Raw genomic sequence first — 23,129 nt, forward strand, 5'->3', positions numbered from 1 at the left:
CATTAAACTACAGCCTTTCTATTTCTGCTCCGTGGCAACCCTCTATCTACTGTTATTAAGGTACATGTGTATGTGTGTGTGTGTTAGAGTGTGTGTGTGTGTGCTACCTGGTGTGAGGTGCAGGGAGGGCACGTCTCCCTCCATCCCTGAGCTGAGTGCTGCTCGCTCGGCCATGGACTTCAGGCTGCTCAGAGGCTCCTGGGGCTGATGAGCACAGACAGGGAGACTCATGGGAAAACAGATTCTACCGGACTGTGTGCGCACGGTTATCGTACCGGCCCCTCCGGAGAAACTCGTACCAGTCATCGTGTTGTCATGGAAATCACTTTTTTTGTTTACTCCTGTCCCCCCCCGTCAAAGATGCTATCATTTAAACTGCACTACATGGCCAAAAGCCAACAGCAAACAACGGGATTTTGGACAATATTGTGCTTCCGGTGTTGTGCCAACCTGTTAGAGGTAGAGGGAGGTCAGTTTCCTGTTTCAACATGACAAGCCTCCAAAAATTGTTTTCCCCAACTTGGTTTGGAAAAACTTGACTGTCCTGCACAAATTCCTGACCTCAACCTCACCATACACCTTTGGCATGAACTGGAACTCCGACGGTGAGCCAAACCCGAAACACCCGACATCAGTGTTGGACCTCACTTATGCTCTTGAGGCTGAATGGGAGCAAATCCCTGCAGTTGGGTAACAACATCTTGTAAAAAAGCCTTCCCAGAAGAGTATGTTATAGCAGCAGACTGCAAGATTATAAGACGCACAACAGACGCGTTCTTCACTTGCACGCCTGACTCGACAGATATGCTCATTTTAATCTATGCAGCTGTCTGCGGCGGTAGACTCTGTGTATAGGCTCGCATCTCAGCTGTGTTTCACGGGCGTACAGTGCGACCTGAAGCGATTATTTTACGCTTCAGGTCCTTTTTTTTTTTCAACAATACGTGCATAAACACAAGGATGATGACCAATAAAACACTTTTACTTTACTACAGAACATATTTTAATAATTTAAACGTTTATCATATAATCTTTATTTTCTCATTATCTGACCTCGTTCGTTGATTGTATGGTTTCCAATGTAACGTAGGTTCAAATATTAAAATAGCCTTCTTCGCCATCAGGTTCAGTGTAAAATTACGAATGAATCATATCCATCAGTTTCGATGGAAAAATAGATCGCGAGCGCGACGCTGGTGTGACACTTGTGGTCTAGACACAAGGTTAGAATGAAGTGTTCAACATTTACACAGGGAGGCGTGATGTTCAGGTGTCCACATACCTCCGGCCATGTAGTGTAGCTGAATGTTTAACATGTCAACTGCAAAATGAACTATCAATATCAACACCGGTGTTTAAAATGTCTTGAAATACAGCGGAGTTGAGCTGTCAGAGCTGCTACAATCAACATTCGTAGTTTGAAAACAAATATATAAAAAGGTATTTAAGGCTAAAATAAGGCTCTCTATTTCAAACATGTAATTTGATCGTTCCACTCTGATCTTCTTTCTCCACACATAAGAAGCCAATAGAGACTCTTAATTTGGACCATATAAAGTGGCTTCAGACGCCTTCAATTTAGCGTGTTGATTACGTTTTCTGTTCTGGCAATTCAGTCTTCACAGAATAACCGATAATGACAAAAACATATTTTTAGATTTTTTTTTTTGGAGGAAAACAAATTGGAAACTGAAATGTGTCATTGTATTTGCAAGTTTCAGAGGAAGACAACACGATTGCAATTTGCAATACAAGTTTTTTGATGTACTTTACTAGAAAAAAAAATAAAGGAACCGTTAACAATAGGGATGTCAGTTAGATTTGGTCAGAGCTATGGAATATTAAATCATCCATCTCAGCCTCTCTTACCCTTAGGTGTTCGTAAACTTCAGGTTATGAACTTCTTTTTTAAAATACAAAAATGATCTGTTATCTTATCGGTATCGGCCACGAGAAGCAGGTAATTATGGGTTATCGTATCGGCTGAAACCAATCCATATGGTGCATCCCTATTTTAATGTACTGATTACACCTGATATAGAAAAGGCACATGCTTGTGTATATACAGTATAAAAGGTCACACAATTCAGAGTCGTGGGTTATTGGGTGTAGAATCGATTGCCAAAAATGTCTATTAAACACATTTTAAATGAATTCTTTGACACATTAAAGTGAAGGGGGCTGAATACTTCCACCATAAGTACTTTAAGACAGTAATTTATTACAAAAAGTAGAAGACGGTGAACGATAAAACAACTTTCTTAGAAGCACAATGATGTGACTTTAACTGCCGTTTCATCGCTGTGTAATGAGGAGTTATACACGTGATCAAAGATGTTTCCTCAGAGAGGTCAACTCGAGGTGACTGAAGCTGCAGAATAAACTCATGATGTTCCGTTTGATTAGTTTAATCAGTTTTTTTTTCTCATTATTCTCTTCAGTTTTGTCAGAATTTGTTGTTTGCAGTGTATTTTGCCTGAACTACAAATAAATTAACCGTCACAACGAGACCATAATAACAACAATACCAATCCCCGCTTGGATTTCACTGTTGCTAGAATTAATTAAATCGCAGTGGAAGCAGAAACAGTTTTGAGTGCGTTTGCATGCAAATTAACAGTCTGTGGAGATTTAGGATATTAAATCTGTATAAAGAGAACAACTTGCAAACACAACATCGTGCCTACAAAATCTCAAAGATGAAAAAAAAAGCCTGTTCACCGAGATGAGGTTGTAAGTCCTTAGCTGTAAGACTGTGCGATGTCAAGATGGATTGCGTGTGTACGTGTTACTCCAGTTACACCTGCTGTTAAAATGCAATCTATATTATTTAGATATAGAAAAAAACACATGTTAATATGTGTAAACGTGTCATCATATTCTCACCTTGATGCTGTCGGAGGACTGCGAGTAGGACAGCGGCCCGTTCAGCAGGCTGCCGCCGCTCACCGTTTTGGCCTCGCTGTAAAAGGCCGGCGACGGGGAGCTGGACGACAAACAAATAGAGCCCAGTAAACTGGAACCAGTGTCCTTACTGGGGAGAGAAAGAGAGAAAGAAAGGATGACCAACGGGGCAACGTAAAGAGACCCAAATATAACACGAGAAGGAGGGAAAACTTGATAAGGAAATGTATATGTGTTTAGTTGCTTCTGGTAACCTGCTCCATCATACTCACGGCTGATTGGCTGTGGAGGTCAGAGACATGGATTGGCTGCTTAGTGATTGGCTGGCACTGGTGAGGGCGGAGTCTGTTGTGCTGTCTGCTACCACAGCACTGTAACCTGTAACGTTAAAACAAATATATATATATCAGAGGATATTAGGGCTGCAACTAGCTATTATTTTCATTGTCGAAAACTTTAATCAGTGTTTCTTAAAGCCCAAGAAGACGTCCTCAAATGTCTTGTTTTGTCCACAACTCAAAGATATTCAGCTAACTGGCATAGATGAGTAAAGAAACCAGGAAATATTCACATTTAAAAAGCTGCAATCAGAGAATTTAGACTTTTTTTCTTCTTAAAAAAATGACTTAAACCGATTAATCGATTCTCAAAATACTTTGTGATTACTGTAATAGTTGACAACTAATTGTTTAATCGTGTCTGCTGAATATTCAAGAGTATTGATCTTACATTGATACTCACTAGTGCTACCATTCTGCTTCTGCTGGCTCGGCGACCTGACGGAGAGCGACATGTTTCCTCCCACCACGCCGCTCCCTACTGATCCCGAGCTGCCCCCGTTGCTCCCGATGACTCCCACTCCGCTGCCCGGCGCTAAACCTCCTACTGGGCTCAGTGACACCAGGGAGGAGCCCTGCATCCCCGACTGACCAGAACCCAAACCCAGCATCCCAGAGCCGACGCTGGGCAACCCCGGCGCTGGGCCCAGCAGACCTCCCGTCGAGGACGTCGGCCCGCCGACTGTGATGCTTCCACTGCCGATGGAGCCCACTGCGCTGTTGGTAGTCACGGGGCTGATGCCGATGCCGCCCAGGGAGCCCGGTAGGCCGGAGCCGATCGCTCCTGAGGCGGCGGCCTGAGCGTAGGGTGCCGGGGTGGAGCCGGACAGGAGGCTCGCCATGGAGCTCAGGGATGCCGGCATCCCTGACAGGCCGAGGCTCCCGGACATCGGGCTGGTCGCCATGGAGCCGGACATGCCGCCGGACATGCCGCCGGACATGCCGCCGGACATGCCGCCGGACATGCCGCCAGACATGCCGCCAGACATGCCGCCGGACATGCCGCCTTTCCCCAGCGAGAGGCCCAGGCTGAGGCCGAGGCTGTTGGAGGTAGGCGGGGGCCCCGACAGAGACTGGGACTGGGAGTTTGAAGTGAAGAGCCCCTGCGTGATGGCGTTGGGGGGAGAAGACGCAGAGGACACCAGGTGGCTGTTGTTGGAGGAGATAGGGATGGGGATGGAGATGGGAGCGGAGGACGGGGAGCTAACTAGGTGTTTGACCTGCTGTTGCTGCGCTGACGGGTGCGGCTGCTGCTGGGTGGCGTTGCTGTAGCTGCCGGCGGAAGTGTTGGAGAGGAGACCCCCCAAGCCGCTGTGGTGACTGTTGGCCCCGGAGCCGCTGAGTCCGCTCCCAGTGATGGTCGCCATAGAGACAAGTGAGGATGAGGTCAGTCCCGAGACGGAGGAAGAAGAGCAGGAGGAGGAGGATGAGGAAGAGGAGGAGGAGGAGGAAGAGGATAACGAGGAAGAGGGGTTTCCGTTCTTCACAGGTGACTGAAAAAGAAGTGTGAAGACATTTACTTGTTTGTCTTGTTGGTCATGCTGTTACGTAATATATGGTGAAAATTAAATATACAGTATAGTACAGTAAATTTGACTAGTTATCGGCTTTTTTTTATAAAATTAACCAAAATTTCAATAAACAAAAAAAGAAGAAAATCTAAATAAACATGTCAACATGTGACCTAGACATATGAAATAAAATAAAAATGTATATTTAGCATACAAGGTGTAAAAAAAGAAGCATGCGACAGGGTAAAAACCTTGATAACTAATACGAATATTGAGTATATTATAGCATATTATTAGTAAATTATGGCTACTATATTAGGTATTAGGGCAGTTTCATTATTGATTAATCTATCAATTATTTTTCTTCTTAAATGAGTAATTGTGCTATAAAATGTTACGAAACAGTTAAAAATACACATCACAACATTTCCCTCTGTCCAAGGTGATGGCTGCAAATCCCAACAACAGTTCAAACCACCCAAAATATTCATTTTACATTAATATAAAAATGAGAAAACGCACCAAAATCTCAATTTAGAAGCTTGAACCAGCGAATGATTGTCTGTTTTTGACCTAATCAAACTATTAGACTTCAGTCTCATTCCAGAAAGTCCTCATCATGATCACTGTAGGTACATGATTTCCTGGAGCTTTCTGTATTTCCGGTAGACATGCAGACATGATGTTGAAATGATCGAGAGACAAAGAGGGAAACTTAACTCTCAGTGTCTTTAGACTCACCTGACTGACTTCACTGTCTGTTGAACGTCCCCTCTTCTTGTCATCTTCTGAGTTCTCCTGAAAAACACAAATGAAGAACAAAATTAGGCCACAGAAAAACACAAAGTTAAAGTTACTACGAGGAGATTTTAACTGCTTATGAAACCTGTAATATTGATGTCTCTACTTAAGCAAACAAGACTATCAGCGAGAAGTTTGGCTATTTCTAATAGTCGTATTACCCATCATCAGGTCCGATACCTTGTGAAATCAGACAAAACGACTTACAGCGTGCAGTCCGGAAGAGCCCATATTTACATTTTCACAGGCAAAGTTTGGCAGTGAGTATTACGTTAGCCTGTTAAAAAGAAGGAGGAGGAGATTTTTAGTTTTGACGTTATATTTTGTGGTTCTTATGGCTGATACTGGGGCAGGATCAACAACGAGAAAAAGAATCGGCAGAATAACAAAAAAAAAAAAGCTAAAAGGGACAGTGATAGAGCTTGGGCGAGTCAAACTTGGTCGATGGAGAGAACTGCAGGATTTGAAAGGATTAAAAACCGATCCCGAATTGGCCCTCTTCCTCCTAGACTGGTAAATAATCGATTTCATGAATGAAGTATATTGTGAGACGTTGTTTTTTACATCAATACATGAATTCACCTTAGTAAACTTTATTTTCACCATCATCATATTACAGTTATTAATCTTACAGAGCCACAAATATTACCTCATCACTTTGCATCTTGCAAACAGTGTTTTTAATTATATTAAAAACAAGTTGCGTCTTTTTTTTTTCATTCGCTTCCAAAACAAATGCGCACACTGCTAGCCAGATCGAGATCTTTACGACACAAGGTGGTGGTGCTCATAGAAAACACTACCGCTTTTGTCCACAGGGGTCGCCAAAATCAACAATGAAAGTTCCTTGTAGTTGCTTTAGTGTCAGCGGGGTAAAAAATAAGAATAAAATAAAAACAAAAGAAGCCAAATTCACGTTGATTTAATATTTTTCAAAAAAAAGTTTTAGGTCTAAAAAGGTTGCTATTCTGAATTCCCAGCATAAAAAGTCAAATCACAACCTTTGCCAGAAACTTTCCTCAGATAATTAAAAGTTAAACAACACCGACTTGAACTTCACTTTTTTTCCCAGGAAGCACTGCGGCTTACATCCCACCCTTTACGTTCCCTTTCATGCCAACTTCACGTCGGCAGCGTTTAACAATACCACGCCTTCTATTCACACACATCAGACCTCTAATAACTACTCTCGCTGCGTGCTGCGTGTGGGCGGAGAGGAGGAACAGATGATATAATGACAGCAGAGCAGAACAATAAGAGCAGATGGCAGGGCACTACAATAGCACATACAAAGGCTATTATCTTACATTTATATTTTAGATATTGACCTGACTTGACTCAAAGTGAATGCAACAGTCTTTCCAGACATTATGTTAATATTACATCATTACCACTATTAGTGACAAATTCAAAAAGTCAATGAAAAGCAGTGGATCAAGGGGTTGTTTCTTTATTAATTTGCAATTCTTTAAGGGATTTATACTCTTCAGTGAAGAGTGAGAAGAGCAGATTAAATGACAAAGTTGAACTTTAGCCTGGTGAGCAACCAGTAAAGTCTAAAAAACTGTTTTCATTTATTGTAATTGCATGAATAACCTTTTTTACACTCTGTACTTTAACATCTACGAAATAAACCCTACCACTTTCTAAATTTAAAAAGTGCAAGAATGTTAATTTTTTCTACCGTAGTGCAAGTGGCAGGCGAGGGGGGGATGGGTGAAGACGAGGTGGTGGAGGTGGGTGTGCTGCTGGAGTGCTGGAAGATCTCGTCCTCCAGTTGCGAGTTTCCCGGCGGGGAGGTGGCGACCAGCGTCTGAGCTGGAGGTGAGCAGAGACACAGAGGGAGAAGAGGTCAACGATGGTCAACAGCATCAACATGGTCATTTTATTTTAAGTATTAACTGTTAGTTTGGTGACTTAAAGTTTAGGAGATGCTAAAAACTCAAAGTAAACACAAAAAACTTGTACTTTTGTTTCTATATGTGATCTGATATACAGGAGGAGCAGTTGATTCAATATACAACTATCAGGAGTCTGTGGCTCGGCATGTACACTGATGTCACGGTATAAAACAACCTCCTAATCGACAATGAGTGCTTCGTCATGAGAAAGCTGGACTTGCCAACAGTGACTGAACCGCTTGACCATCTTGACTGGACTAAAACGACCAAACTGCCGCTAGGAGCCGTTCCAGATTATTGTTTAAGACAACATTATGAAGCTTTTTATTCCTCATCGCTTTCGTTTCGTTTCTATTTTGAGTTGACATCTGTGAAGCCCCTTTCCCACTGTATAAAAAAAACCCACTAACACCCACTAACATCTGGCTTTTGTCTTAAATAGGAAAGGTTACAATTGGCAGTCATTCCCGGGACAAATGACTCTGCGGTAGTCGTGGGTATTTATCGGCTCCAGCTCCGATCGGCAGTTAAAATGCTAATGTTCACCCCTTTTTTATGTAACATGTGTTGAAGTGAATATATAATAAAGTCTGCAGGGATTGGGGAAATTATTATAATTTATTAATTTACAAAACACACAATGAATATCTCTCCTCAAAGCCACCAGACTCCATTGACAGAAACAGTCATTTAACCTCGCTGATCGTTGTAAAACACACTTCATTCAAACTCGACAGAAACAAGATGAAACTCAACAAAACCGTCTATGTTAGTCTTTCCACTGTTCCAACAATCACCAACTCTGTTTGGAGAGCTTGAAAAGAGAGACTGAATAAGTAACCAACGTAACATTTTCACTGTTCACTAACCCTGTTTTACGGTGCGTTCGTGACATTGTACGAACAAACAAGAAATAAACCGAAAGGCATACTTGTCTACTGGCAATGGAAAAGGAGACTATCGCCTATTTTTAGCAGGTTTAAATACCTGCATATAGACACTAAATTTGGTGGGAAAAGGGTATATCTGTATTGCAGGGTTAGCACAGATGATTGTATGGTATGGATGACAACGTCTGTAGTTATTTTACTCTTGAAATGTGATGCCTTCTCCTCAACAGGAGCCATGAGACAAGCCTCTTCTTCTTGTTGGCTTTTTGGCTCTACCTGCACATCTGTGGTTAATATACGTTTCTTTTTCTTGTGGCTTCACCTGTTCGAAATTTGCTCTGAATTTCTATTTCTATTGTTTATTGTGAACACAAACAAACAAACAAAGTGAATTAACCCCAGCCCTTTCTCTACTTACGGATGTCGTCCAGGTCCAGGTCGTCGTACAGGAACTCGTTCTCCTCAAAGTCTGGATCCTGCGACGAGTCTAGATAATACTCCACATCGTCCTTTATAAAGACAGAACAAGTGAAAGAGAAGAATAATTACTCTGCTAGGACGTATGGGGCTCAGTCAACCTGTCAATAGAAATATTATACACATGATTCTCAGAAAACTGTGCAAAACAACACTCTTAGATTTTCCCTGGAAAAAATAATTATTGCAATGTGACGTGTGAAAAAAACAAAACAACATTGAAGGTGTTCAGTTGCAACAAGAAAGAAAGAAGGTAACATAAGCTGTGTCTGCGAGTTCAGAAATGGAAAAAGGTTTTTGAATTCTCCTTTGACTTTGGTTTATAAAGACGTGAGCCGACCTTGATCTTCCTGATGGCGTCCACCTGAATTGAGTCGTTGTCCAGCATCCTCAGTATCGTCTCCAGCATCCGGATGTGGTATCGATGCTTTTCAATGAACTTCTTCAGCTCCTCAATCCGGTCCTGATTCTTCACAAGGGGGAGACACAATTCTGGTGTTAGTGTGGTAATAAAATGATACCAAGCACGTCTACAACCTCGTGGTTCCTCCTGGACAACAACGTGTTTCTCAGCTTGGTTAAGAGAGCTATCAGTCTGGATCTCATTGGAGAGGTTTGATGTCTCTCATTGGTCTACATGTTGATTCAGATGCCTTTCCACCCAGATAATAATAAAATTAAAGGTACAAAAACACGTTTTAATTGTACTATTTGGTATAAAATTGGTTATATTTAACACGCTGGGGATATACGCTGCCTTGTTCCAATGCAAAAACACAAACATTTAAATGTATTATTCATTGAAATAGCACGGAAAACGTTTTAAAAGAAAAACAAAAGCATGTTAAAATTTTAAAGTTAAACATACAGAACAGAGGTGAGGAAACATGTGCAAGCAGCTACAGATGCACTTTATGGCTTTATGCATCATATAACACGGGCACAGCACCACTTGTGATTTCAATATTTAATTCTTCTTCTCCTCCAGTTAATTCATACATGTTCGGAAGCACTTTTGCACTTCAAATGCAATGTTTTTTGGATTTGTTTTTGCTGTTTATTTCTATCTTTTGAGGTCCAAATGTGTGCTGGGAGGTATTTGGAACGAAACTAAACTTTCTTTTTGGATAAAACCGTAAGAATAGAAACACGTGTTAACTCTGTGGGTCACTGGCTGAACTGATGTGATTATAAAACGCAGGCACGACCACTTTAGATGCATGTTGTTCAGCTGCTGCTGGACTGCATTAGTGGAAGGCAGCAGCGTGTGGAACATATTAATGTGTTTCATCACAATACATATTAATGCTGCACCAGCAGCACATGTCAGGAACATGAGGACGTTTCTGTGCTGAGTGCATTCAGGCTCTAACGGGCTAAATGTGAACTCTTAATGTCACAGTGGGTCCAACTATAAAGGGATAGTTTGGGTGTTTGGAGAGGGGTTGTATGAGGTTTCCATAGTCAGTGTATTACCTACAGTACATTTACCTACAGTTTTGAGAAGCAGACAGGAGTACCAACACGGGAGCAAAGCAATGTACTGCTGTGGACCGGGGCAGCAGCAAAACTTTAGACGCCAAATTTAGACAAATTTTAGACGCCTCAAAGAAGAACAATATCAGTTTAAGTGTACGCTATATTTCGAATATTTTCACCGTGTACCTTGCCGTCACCACAGCCCTTTCCAACGGGGAACTGAAGCCGTTGTATCCGTCTATGCTGTTGCCAAAGCCACCAGACTCCATTGAAGAAAACTGTAATTTTACCTTGTAGAACATCGGGGTTGCTGGTCTACGACTCTTCTATTTCTATGACTATCTTAGACCAGCAACTCCTGTGTTTTGCAAGGTTAAATTACAGTTTTTTCCCCCCCAATGGAGTTTGGTTGTTTTGGCGAGAGCTTATATAACGGCTTCAGTTCCCCATCGGAAACATAGACTGTCTGACGGCAAGGTAAACAGGCTAAAATATTCTAAATATGGCATACACTTAAACTGATATTGATTTTTGTATGTGTCTAAAATACGTTTTGCTGATGCCCCCCATCCACAGCAGTACGTTACTTTGCTCCCGTTCTGGTACTCCTGTCTGCTTCTCCAAACTGGGGGCGTGCCGACCGCCATCTACTGTAGGTAATACACTGACTTTGGATAAGTAGCTCATACACCCCCACTTCAAAACACCCAACTATCCCATTAAGTACTGAGGACAGTATAAAACTGATCTCATTCAGGCTAAAATGGCATGTAAGTGTTTTATTAGGATCTTTTTTAAACACCTGGGACTTTAAGTCAAAACCAAAAAAAAGCTTCAAGCAAACAAGCTCGACTCTAGAGATTTATTTCTCACCGGTTTTGGACTTTTGATCACAGCTACAAGCTTTTTCATTCAGACTGAGCCAATGAGCCGTTAAATCTACTGACTCTAACTGTGTTCAACTAAAAGTGAACACATCAGAAACACTACATTGATGTGCAAAACAATCGGTTTTCTACTGTTGGTCAAAAGCTTTGAAACTCATCTAAAATGTAACCCTCTAAGGTAAACTAAAACTGTTTTACTGGCCAATAATTACTATTATTATAGATTTTTCAGGGAGCAGATTCAGTTTCTATCTATTGGAAGTTTTGCTTCATTGTTTTTCTCATTGCCTCTCAATGACTAATACTGCCCTGCATTAGGTCTACATATACTGGATGTTGTAGATTCAGGTAGGTAAACTGCTGGTATGACTCTGTATCCGCGTAGACTGAGAGGAAATCATCTGCTCACCTTTGTTATGTGTAAAGGCCGTTTTACATCCAGTCAGAGGAGAAAATAGAAAGAAAAGTTTACAATCATGGACACTTCCTCTCTGTGCAGAGGGGTATTAAAGGGTAACTTCAGTATTTTTCAAACTGGACCCTGTTTCCCCATGTTTTTGTGTCTAATTGACTAATGGGGATGTTACAACAATTTTTGAAATTGGTCCAGTATTGAGCGATAACGCTGTAACCATCGGCTGCTCACGAGCCGGGAGGGCAAGTGAGCAGCGTCAATGTAACATTACGTCCAATAAAAGGGCTTGTTTTCGCCACTGACAGGCTCAGATTATTATAAGTGTCTGACAACATGATGGAAAGGACTCTACAGAGAAATAAAATGTTTTTTTCTCTCCTTTCACTTGATCTGGTCTGTTTGTTATTGTGTCCAAGAATTCAAAGACCTCACCCACATTATCAAAATCATCTAAATATTCAGGCGTTGACCGTTTTAGATAACACTAAGCTATGCTTTCTGTACTCCCAACATCTCCTTGAGCGAGACTCTTCCCATAATGTTGTCACAAACTTTTTAATAACAATCAGACCCTGTCATGGCAAAAACAAGCGCATTTTAGTGTACATAAATCGGTGCCGGCTTGCCCCGATAGCAACATATTGCAGCCTGTGAGCAGCTGCCATCTACAGCACTTTCCCTCAATACTGGACCAGAAATTGTTGCCCCCATTAGTCAGTTAGACACAGGTTGAAAAACGCCAAAGTTACCCCTTAAACCTGAAATGTGCTTCTGTGTCTAATATGCACACTCGAGATACGAGCTTCTTTGTTCTGTGTAGATTGTTTCTCCAAATTCAGTACCACCACGTGTCTTTTTTTTATTGTGTGAATGATGCGCGGCACGACATCTACACACGAGGTGTGGTTAAGATTCTATTGTAAGATTTTAAGGATGTGCAGTTCAGCTAGACAGAAACCTCTCCTCTTCGTCCCTGCACTCAAGTATGTTCATGTTTATCTTCTTTACTGTACGCTTCATCCTCAACACCGGCCCAGGCAACAAAATCAGGACTAAAAACCAAAAAGGCAACAGGCTTTTGAATATTGTCGCCTCAGGAAACTACTAGCCAGTGCAGCAGGTGACCCTTGAGATGAAATATCCACCACGGAGAAATTTCATCTTTTCAGTTGGAAGCCTGTGTGTGTGAAACCGAAGACCAGAAACTCATATCACCACTTCAAGATCTCCACTGAGAAACACGGTCAGTCCTAAAAGTATGGCCAGCTAAGCTAAGTGCATAAGCAACACACAAAAATAAACCCCTCTGGGTCTCATTTATACAAACGGTCCTTTGCGAAAATTTCAAATACGAGCCAATTACAGAGAAAGTGATCTTGATGCCAGAAAGAAATCGGCCTCAAATATTTTCTGTGATGAAGAAGAAAAGAGTCATCTTTCTGACAATGCAGGTGTGCGGTCCTGCTTGTTCTTTGAAACGCCCTGTCACCGATGATAAAGCCACAGAGGTTCTTCTGTAAATGAGGCCTCCGGAGAGGACTTTAAAGGTAAAGTGAGAGAGAGAAAGTGAAAGAAAGAGTGGTCAGCAAGGTTATCCCCGCCAGGGCAGAGAGAGAAGATAAATGTAGGTCACACTTATCTGACCTCTCCACCAAAGAGAGAGAGACAGGGCCGATCTGTGTCAGCTGTAAAACAGAGAAAAAATAACCAGGAAGGAGGAAAACTAATGAACGGATCAGAGGATAAGGACAAACCGACCTCCTTGTCTCCTTTCTTTTTCCTCGTCTGGACTGAAAGAGACTCCACTTCGCTCTCAAACTGGTCCACCTGCATGTTCAACGTGTCTATCGTATTCTGGAGGAGAAGAGAGGGAGAAAAGGTTAATAGTGTGACAAGGCTTTTAAATCCAGAGCTGCAACCATTAATCAATTAGTTTTCAACTATTAAATTAATCGCCAACTCTTTCGATAATCGATTAATTGGTTTGAGTATTTTTTTAAGAAGAAAAGTCTCAAAGTTCTCTGATTCCAGCTTCTTAAATGTGAATGTTTTCAGATTTCTTTCCTCCTCTATGACAGTAAACTGAATATCTTTGAGTTGTGGACAAAACAAGACATTAGAGGACATTGTCTTGGGCTTTGGGAAACACCAATCGACATTTTTCACCATTTCCTGACATTTTATAGACCAAACAACTAATCCATTAATCCAGAAAATAAACAGATTAACTCTTTTTGACCAGATGCGGCGTATGCGTGTATCGATAATGAAAATAATAATTAGTTGCAGCCCTATCTTAAACAATTTGTCAATTCAACTATTTATATTCAATTTACAATTAAAATCTTTTGAGATTTGCTGCTTTTCTTTATCTTATGTCAAAGTAAACTGACAATCTCTGGCTTTAATTAATAAGCCATTTGAAGGCATCACCGTTGCTTTTAGGCCATTGGAGTTGTGACATTTCTTTTTTAGACCAAATGTATGTATATGTATCTATGGACTGTACTGCACTGTTTACAGATGGATGACACTAAAGTCTCTCTTATATCAAATGTTTTATCGATTAATAGAGAATAACAATCAACACATCAACCTATAATGAAAAAGTAAGTTGCAGCGGTAGCTACAAGTAGGTCTGGTTGATGCGAGTAAAATTAAATCTAGATGTTTTTGTGCAGTCACATTGATATTACAAACTGTCCGAATGACCTTCAAAAGAGATTTTTTTTACAGATTAAATGTATGAGAAACTAACAATAGTAAAAGGATCGGAGATAAACGTAGAAGCAATCAATTTTAAATTCACTCATACAACTTGACCTTAATGCAGCCTGCAAGACTACAAAAGGCAACATTTAAATAAATAATTAAGAATGCAACTAACATATTATTTTCATATTATTATTGTTTTTCTGCCGACGAGTCCCGCACTTTTATGGAAACGGCACAATCAAGGCTCGAAGTAGGAGGAACTCAAAATGTCTTTTGTGCAGTATAACACAGTTATAATGGCATAAACCATAAAAAAAATAAATATATATATATATATATATATATCTTTGATCATTTATTTTACAAAAATGTGAATAAACTGGAAAGGATACAGCGTTTTGCCCACAAGTGTTACCAATATTGGAAATAAAATGGGGAATGTCAGAAATTTGAGAATCTGACAATAATTTCTGTTTTTACAGTTAAGGCTATGATAAATGGTGTATTTTGGCAAATTTTTCTAAAGACGACATGCCGTTCAAACCCGCCGGCAGGTTGTGGGGTTCTTAATCGTTTTAATTTTGGTCTATAAAATGTAAAAAACAACAACAACAGTAAAGCCAACATTTTGATATATGAAACAATAACAGTAAAGTCCTCCTAACTCTCTCATCACAATATGTTTTGTCTGAATGTATCACCATTGTCTAAATATTAGTGTACTCTTTTTGGGGACAATACACAGCTGTGATGTATTAATGTAAGTGGCTGCTGGTTAATGAGGTTTTCACTCTTTGTTTTTTGTGAAAGTTGAGACAATGTTTTGTCTTCATTTTGGTTTCGGTTCCACTTTTATCTCACTTTCAGTTCCACGTTTTTGCTGAAAAAAAATTAAATTATTCCCAGCAGCAAACTCCGTTAAGAGTGACTTCACGTCTGAGGACATGAACGACAAATTACGGCCACGCCTGAACCAGAGTTTTTTCCAAGTTTACTTGCAATTAGGTGATTCTGAGACAAGAATAACTCACCGTTAGCCACGTGCCGACCTCCTCCTTCTCTTTCTGGGCCGGGTCCACCTTTTGGGCCAGACCCAACCCTTCTTTAGAGTACGCTTTCGTCTTGGTTTCTCTCTCCACTATTTTGAACCGCTCCATTTGCTGCAAGCAGACACACGCACAGAGAGAAAAAGACAAACAAATCATGTTTAAAAAAAGCTGTAAAAAAACCAAAACAATCCCCCTTTCAATCTTTTATATTCTACGAGCAGAGAAGTTGTCGCAGATCTCATCATACTACAAAGATAAAGAAGAATACGAAGAGAAATAAACTTTCAGTTGAATTTAAAATACCTTTACAGCGCAGAAAATATAGGTTTTCTTTTTGTTTTATCTGTTCTTAAATAATCTTAACATTGATAGAGCTGTAAAATAGCAGAACTCAGCAATAATAAATGGAAGTCTGGCACTAGAGAGGAGCCATTAAAGCCCACTCAGCAGACCAGAAATAGGAGTCTGTTACTGAAGGTTGTTACAGCTTCTTCTCTCCTCTAGAAAGTCCACAGCAGACCCGTATTCAGTCAAGTCCTTAATCACCCTGAGGACGAGGCTCTAAACTGTAATAGTAATTTGATATATCTGTATCTCTGTGGAAACACCCAGTAGATTGTGATGTTTCTAATAAACCCCCGGCCGCTTCCTGCTGGATGATGTATAATTTCAGATCAACCAACACAATTACGAGAAGTCTTGAAGTGCATCTTTGGGATAAAAAACCAACTCATCAAGATCAGAGGGAGCTGGCGAGCTGCTCTCGTGCTTCATTGTGCAGGCAGGTGGCTCACATTCAGTCCATCTCAATGACCTTCATCAAAGGCTCTGGGACCTGACGGGCGGCTGAGCTACGCTAAAGAACAGCTGTTAGATATCGAACCAGCTCCCATGTTTACCAGCTCTCTGTGAGAAACGCCATAATGAGCTGGTTGCGCTTCTTTATTTAAAAGGGTAATCTGAGAAATTATTTTGGCATCTAAAATTTGGCAACATCGTTAGTCGGTTATTGCCATTTCACTGTTAGGGCTCAGGTGATAAAAAAAATAAAACTAAAAGGAAAGTAAAGAAACGCTCTGGATCAAAACCAGCAGGGATTCATCACAGACATGGACTCTTACCCCCCCCCATTAGACACTATTACACGTTACATTGACGTCTTCAAAGCCTTTGGGACTTCATCTCTGTACACAACATTGTCTTTTTATACTTCACACTTCGTCACATATCTACACAAAACTGCCACTGCTACAAACGGCACAGCTCTTTCATTTGAATTCAGATATTGTACATACTGTATATTATAGTAGTTTTATATATATTTCCATTGTAATTTTCTTCTACACAGCTTTTCATTTTAATTTGGATATATTGTACATATTTCTGATAGTATGTTTTGTATTATTATTGTATATTTCTTCTATTCTATATTTATGTTTCTTTTTTTTCTTAACTCACTTTTATTTTTAACTTAATTTTCTCTTACTGTGTTTATGTTATGCAATAAAACACCAAAGCAAATTCCTTGTACGTAAAAACCTACGTGGCAAAAAACCTGATCATTTCATTATGTCCGATATGCTGTTACTAGGACTGTCCTGAATACCATTTTTTGGGATTCGAAGCTTCAGGACAATACCGCTGCCGCACTACTGTACACACACACGCACCTTTACGCATAAAAAAACAGTGATATCCGTCTGAGAATAACTAATAATAATTCATGTTGAATATGAATAATGAATAGTGTTGTGGGATTATTCCTTATTTCATGGGATATTTGGGGATTTATACTATACTTATTACATACTTATATATATATAAAAAACAGAAACGAAGCATTCGAATACTGATTTTGAGGTCGATTACCATGGCAACGGTTCAGGTAAGCCCTAGCTGTTACTGTAGCATTTACAGTACAATCATTTACAGTCTATCCCATTTTAAAACACACAATATGAAAGATTTGTCTACGTTATTGATGAGTTTGAGATTAGAATGAAGCTTCCACAGCTTTCATTTGAGCTCCGAGGAGGACAATAGTGTTACTTGAAAGCTGCACATATAAATATACGGGGGTGGGGGGATACGACTATCTGGAGCATCCTGGTTAAGTGTATTATGTTGTAGGAGTAGTTTGACAAGTTTCTATGGATGTTTTAGTATATTTCAGCTGTGAAAACTTTCTACTTTTGACTGATTGAATGAATGTTGATTGCAGTCATTTTCCTCCATGACGAACAAAACCACTGACTTTTTTTTTTACAGCTGCTATTAAACTCTCCAGAGGGTGCGTGTTTGATATTCAAAGCTGAATTTCACACAAACTGATAACACTAAATTATGTTGAGAATTATAATTATTTTTTAAACTGTTTATATTTTTTAAAAGTGCTATGTCTCTATGTCCGTCTTCATTATTAATTGTCTTGTGGTGTTTTTAATGCCATGGTGAATTCAGAGACAGTTTTCCAAATTGTTGACAATAAAGGTAACTAAAAATATCTGCTGACATACAGTATTATTCATTTATCTAGGTATTACATATGTATGCAATTTGGTTTCTCAAATAATCAAATAATTTTTCTGTTCTAGTGTTTGCTACTCTGTAAAAAAAAAATGACATCAACTCTTAGACCCTAATAGAAAGGGTCGAGAAAAAAATCGCAGTTATTTAGTTAAAAACTCCAAAAACTGTCATACCGCAAACATCATTTTTTAAGGTCAAGACTGAACTTTAAAAACTGCAAAAATAAGATATTTTTTGTTTGTGTTATGTTACACAAAAACAAATGTTTCAGGAACATAAATGACAAACGTCAACACATATAAAACACCAGTATAGAAGTTAGTAAGTGAGTAAGTAATGTTGGCCGATACATTTTGGTAAACTGGTAATCTATAATCTGATGTGACAGAGCTATGTCATTGCCATACATATGAAATAACTCATTCATCATCATTTATAAGACCTGGAGTTTGTCAAATACATCTTTTAGACTTTTCTAGACTTTCCAGAGCTCAGAACAAACACAGTCCTCCAGAGTCAACGGAGGTCCTGGAAGGGAGGGAGGGCTGTAATGAACAATGACGAGTTCCTACTCACCGTTTCTATGAGTTTGCGGTTCTCTACTAGCTGCCTTTTGTCTTTGATCTCGTTGGATGCAACCCACGTCTTGATCTGGTCTCGAAGACGCTGGGGGACCAGAAGAAGAAGAAGAAGAGGAAGAAGAAGAAGAAAATATAGAGAGCGGGGGAGGGAGAGAGAGAGAGAGATGCAGATACATCAGTGAATGCGTGCAGAGACTCGTCCTCAACAGTCATGGATGGTGAACTTGGTGTCTACATGCAGCAAACGGGCTTCGCTTGGGAGTTTGGTCCTCATGGTAACACTGAGATGAAGCACACACACTTCCTCTGGCTGACCAGCATGATATTTAATACTACACAACACACATACACACATACACACACCTCTATGTGTGGGCAGGTTAAACAATATCAGATCAGCAAACAATCAATGTCCTTTCATCCAATGTCAGAGCCCCAAACTGGAAACTCATCAGACCTCAACCAGCCAACTCTGGCTGTTTCTGTCTCACTTGCTGATTGGCTAGAAATTAGACCCCTTATTATAAACCCGTTATTAACACATAATATCTGTATGAGGATTAGGGCTGTACCGAATAGTCCAAAGCTTCATTGATAACGTTGAAATCATCATTCAATGCTGCGCAGACTTTTATTTTTGCACAGTTGCAGGTAAAGATCAGGCTACACTAGTATTATTATTTGTAGAATTAGATTCCAGAGTGGTGGCTGCGTAGGATTGTTTCCAACTTGTGTGCGTCCAAAAGTCAAAATGTATTGAAAAAAAGATAGATATAATCATTCCCACTCCTCACACTTGCCGCACACAGAGGAGGCACCTGTATTCACGTGGCGGTCTAGCAGCAATCTAACAGCCCCACATGTTACATTTATACAGCCACAATAACAACACAGGGTGATGACGTCAACAAATATGATGGCACACATTAGAGGCTTCATTTGAAAACCTCAATATAAGCTTTGAATGAAAAAAAAGAAGACATTTGGTACAGTCCTAATCTGGATATCTGACGAAAAACATGAATAATCCCAGTGTAAATTCACACAGAGCGCATTGCAGACTGGAGCTGGTCTCACGGATCTCAGCTAGGTGTAAAGGTAATCTAGATCTGAAAACAGTTGAATGATTAACCAATTAGTCAATAATCGGCATCTGTTTAGTAATTAATTTAAAGGGACAGTGTAGGATTTGGTTGCATCTAGTGGTGTGGTTGCAGATTTACAGACAGACACGGGGGAAAACGGCATGTAGCGTCGGCACATTTTCCCATCTAACACTGTGGATTAAGAGTTTTTTTCAACCATATTGTTGGAACAGTGGAAGAGGCCGGTGGAAAACAAACCAAGACTGTTTTGGTGAGTTTTATTTTGTTTCTGCTGCTGGAACAGCTGATCTACCTGCTGAAAGTACTAGGAGCGCAGCGCCGCTTGCACACAGACACAACGTCGTGGTGCGCTCGCGGCGGTGCGGGGAGTCTGCCCGGGGAGGGTGGTCTGGTGCCAACGGGCCTGGCCCGCCATTCGGAACCTTAAACCATGAGCGCAGCGGCCTCAACCTGGTCATCTGCCGTGCGCCTCCGGGTACTCAACTCCCCTCCCTCCTTCGGAGGGAGCAAGGGGCTCACACGCACGCACGCACGCACGCACGCACTATAAATAACGACTATTCGAAAAATCTAAAATCATAACTCATCCCTAATTTACACTCTGCACCTCACGTCACCGCAGTTTCACATGCGTGTCAGAGAACTACTTCAGGCTAAGTAAAAAAAGCGAAAGGCTCTCTCTAAACCAGTGTTTGGTTTGTCCGTTCTGGGCTACTGTAGAAACATAGCGGAGCAACATGGCGGACTCTGCGAAGAGGACCCGCTCTCTAAACGGCTCATTCTAAGCGAAAATATGATCCTTAAGTTCAGGTGATTATACACTATTAAAAACATAGTTACGAATATTGAAATTCCATTTCTGCCAATAAATCCCCCCAAAATGTTACACACCGGATCTTTAAGTATTTTTTTAAGATGTGTGTGCACCGTCTCTCTGTATTTACCTGTAGCTTTTTAATCTCTTTTTTGAGGTCTGCTTCATATTTCTCCTTCTGGTTTGCGTTAGCTGCATTGTGAAGCTGTGAAGGAAAAGAAACAAGAGGTTTAACAAGTTGTGGTCCAAAAACAATACAGTACATGCCCCTTGTCTTATACATGTATTCTGTAAATATTGATAATGCAGTCTGTGACAAGTTTTGCCAGACTGTCAATGTAAGATTTGCTCATAATTTCAAAATTAAAATGTGTTTTAGCTTTGTGCTATCAATTAATTTCAAGACAACTCTACTGATCTCTGTGGAGAAATTAAGTTTTGTTGCAGCAGCAAAAGAAATGCAATTAATTAAGAAGAAAAGATAAACACGAGACAAAATAGATTATAAAATAAGCTGTTAAGAACATGAACATTTGTAGGGTAAGACAAGCCTCTCGGAGTCAAACAGACTTGTAGTGATCAGCATAAAGTTCTGCAGCACAATAATAAATACAGGATATAATGAAGGAAAAAGGGCAACTGGGATGTTTGGTAACTAAAACACTGACAACGTTGTGCCTCTTTATTAGTGGAACAAATCTACACTCTGGGCCTCTGTGCTGCTTTTAGCTCCGTTTTAATAACAGCTCAGTTTATTATCAGTATCATGAGTATTCTTTCTGTTGTGGCGATGGGAGGATTTATTTTTTTAACTGAAGCCTTCGTCCCGGCTAACAACAGCTAGAGAAATTAAACTCAGAGGCAGATAAGGAAATAAATTAAAGTAACGCAGCAAAATAAACTGTACAATCTGAAAGCACTTGATATTTTTTTTAAAAAGCACAAAAACATTTCCTTCTCACAGACGTCCTTCACTCCTCTAAATCTCTGTCTAAATAAATGTACCATCCACAGCACAGACCAAATTAACCAGAGTTTTGTCAGTATTTATTCCCCAATTATAAAACAAATAATGATAATTATGGCTGAAACAAATCAGTTAATTGGCAGAAAAGTAATGAGTTTTTTTATGTCACAATTCTCTGGTTACAGCTTCCCAAATGTGGATGTTTGTTGGTTTTCTTCTCCAATTGTTAACTGAATATCTTCAAGACATTTGAAGATGTCAGCTTGGACTTTTTGGGAGATGTGGCACCATTTTCTGACATTTAACAGATCTGGTTCCAGCTTCCCCTAAAGTAATCTGTTTTAAAAACATTGTGAATTGAATGTTTTTTACATTTTGTAATGTGGATCAGACTAAAAAGGGCTCTGGGAAATAGCGAAGGGACTATTTTCTTACAATCTAAACCATTAATGGAAACAATAATCTATGAATCGATTATAAGTCTGGATGACGATGCTTCCTCACCTTTTGCCATATGTCTTCAAACTGTTCCACTCCTTCCGCTACTTTTTTCAGACATCGATCTATTTCACCTGCGAGGAGAAGAGACAAGCAGAATAACAGATTAGATAACGGAGGCAGTGATACTGATCATGTGAAAGTGAATATGAACATCAACACACCCAGGGACAGTTTCCAAGAAGCAGATTTAACTGATTATCTGGAGTAAAAACCTGAGTTCAAAGTAAAGTAGTCTAGGTAAAACCTTCAAACAGGCCGCTGGACTGCTCCCATTTTAGATCACACACACAAAAACAACAAACACTCCATGAAACAGCGGCGCATTTACAAATTGTGTTTGACATCTCATGAAATATGCATTTCTTAAAAGGTACATTATGCTTGTAAGGTAACACAAACATACTGTATATCCCGTGCTCACTCAGCTGCCAGTTTATAGCACAAAGTAATGCAGTCTAATACAACAGTCCTGAAATAAACCCCTTTATGAAGGTTACAATGTTCAATTTGTGTTGAAACTGTTTCAGAGAGGTGTTGATTAGATTTTGGAGGATGCAGTTTGTGATGCTGTTAAACTGTACTGCGTTAGAAGCTTCTTTCACACATAGTTCCCCTGTAAATCTCTGTGATAACCTTTCAGGCACCGCTAGATATTTTCACTATTCACGCACTACATTCAGGAATTAGGGCTGTGTATCGGCTAGAATCTGGCGATACGATACATATCACGGTACAGCGGTTACGATTCATTTTTTTTTATTTATCTAATTCTAGGAAAAATGTCCTAGTATAAAGAACACACCACCATATGCATAAAATAGTAAAGGGTAAAAAGGTTTACATTTGTATACGATCAGAACAGTGGGATGCATTTGCATATATCAAAGTCCCTGTAACATCCAACATCATAGCACTACTTTGAGAGGGCGCAATTGGCCGTACAGATTTCCCAGAATATCGATCCGTGCTCCCAATCACACGTGACCCCATGCAGGAAATGTTCCTGAACATTTCAGGGATAGATTGTGTGTCTGAAAGGGACAGAGAGCCAAACTGGACTCACGGTCCCGTGACTGCAGTCTGAGCAGTAAAATCAGAAATTGTCATCAAAAATTTGTTGCAGATTTGATGGAGGAAAATAAAAGCATCACACTTCCTAAACTTTTTCATCACAGGAGATTTTGTCTCCCGTGTTCTCTGAGCTCATAACTCTGATATTTCCAACAGCACCATGAAGGCAGCATAACGATAATTTGTTTCGTTG

General features: G+C 40.1%; 1 protein-coding gene across 2 annotated transcripts in view; it reads right to left on the reverse strand.

Moving 5' to 3' along the window:
* LOC141754940 (CCR4-NOT transcription complex subunit 3-like) overlaps positions 1-23,129 on the reverse strand; it is a 48,042-nt gene that overhangs the window by 11,223 nt on the left and 13,690 nt on the right. Inside the window, exons 3-15 of one of the 2 annotated variants that reach the window (XM_074614402.1) lie at positions 21,869-21,936; positions 20,528-20,602; positions 18,473-18,562; positions 15,350-15,478; positions 13,362-13,457; positions 9,163-9,291; positions 8,764-8,854; positions 7,239-7,372; positions 5,495-5,551; positions 3,646-4,735; positions 3,177-3,282; positions 2,887-3,034; positions 108-204 (exon numbers count right to left, since the gene is read on the reverse strand). In XM_074614402.1, the coding sequence (XP_074470503.1) occupies positions 108-204; positions 2,887-3,034; positions 3,177-3,282; positions 3,646-4,735; positions 5,495-5,551; positions 7,239-7,372; positions 8,764-8,854; positions 9,163-9,291; positions 13,362-13,457; positions 15,350-15,478; positions 18,473-18,562; positions 20,528-20,602; positions 21,869-21,936 (2,310 nt within the window). Of the gene's footprint in view, positions 1-107; positions 205-2,886; positions 3,035-3,176; positions 3,283-3,633; positions 4,736-5,494; positions 5,552-7,238; positions 7,373-8,763; positions 8,855-9,162; positions 9,292-13,361; positions 13,458-15,349; positions 15,479-18,472; positions 18,563-20,527; positions 20,603-21,868; positions 21,937-23,129 lie in introns of both variants that reach the window. The other variant, XM_074614401.1, reaches the window with a different exon arrangement.

This window comes from Sebastes fasciatus, chromosome 17 (genome assembly GCF_043250625.1).
Source record: "Sebastes fasciatus isolate fSebFas1 chromosome 17, fSebFas1.pri, whole genome shotgun sequence".
NCBI lineage: Eukaryota > Metazoa > Chordata > Actinopteri > Perciformes > Sebastidae > Sebastes > Sebastes fasciatus.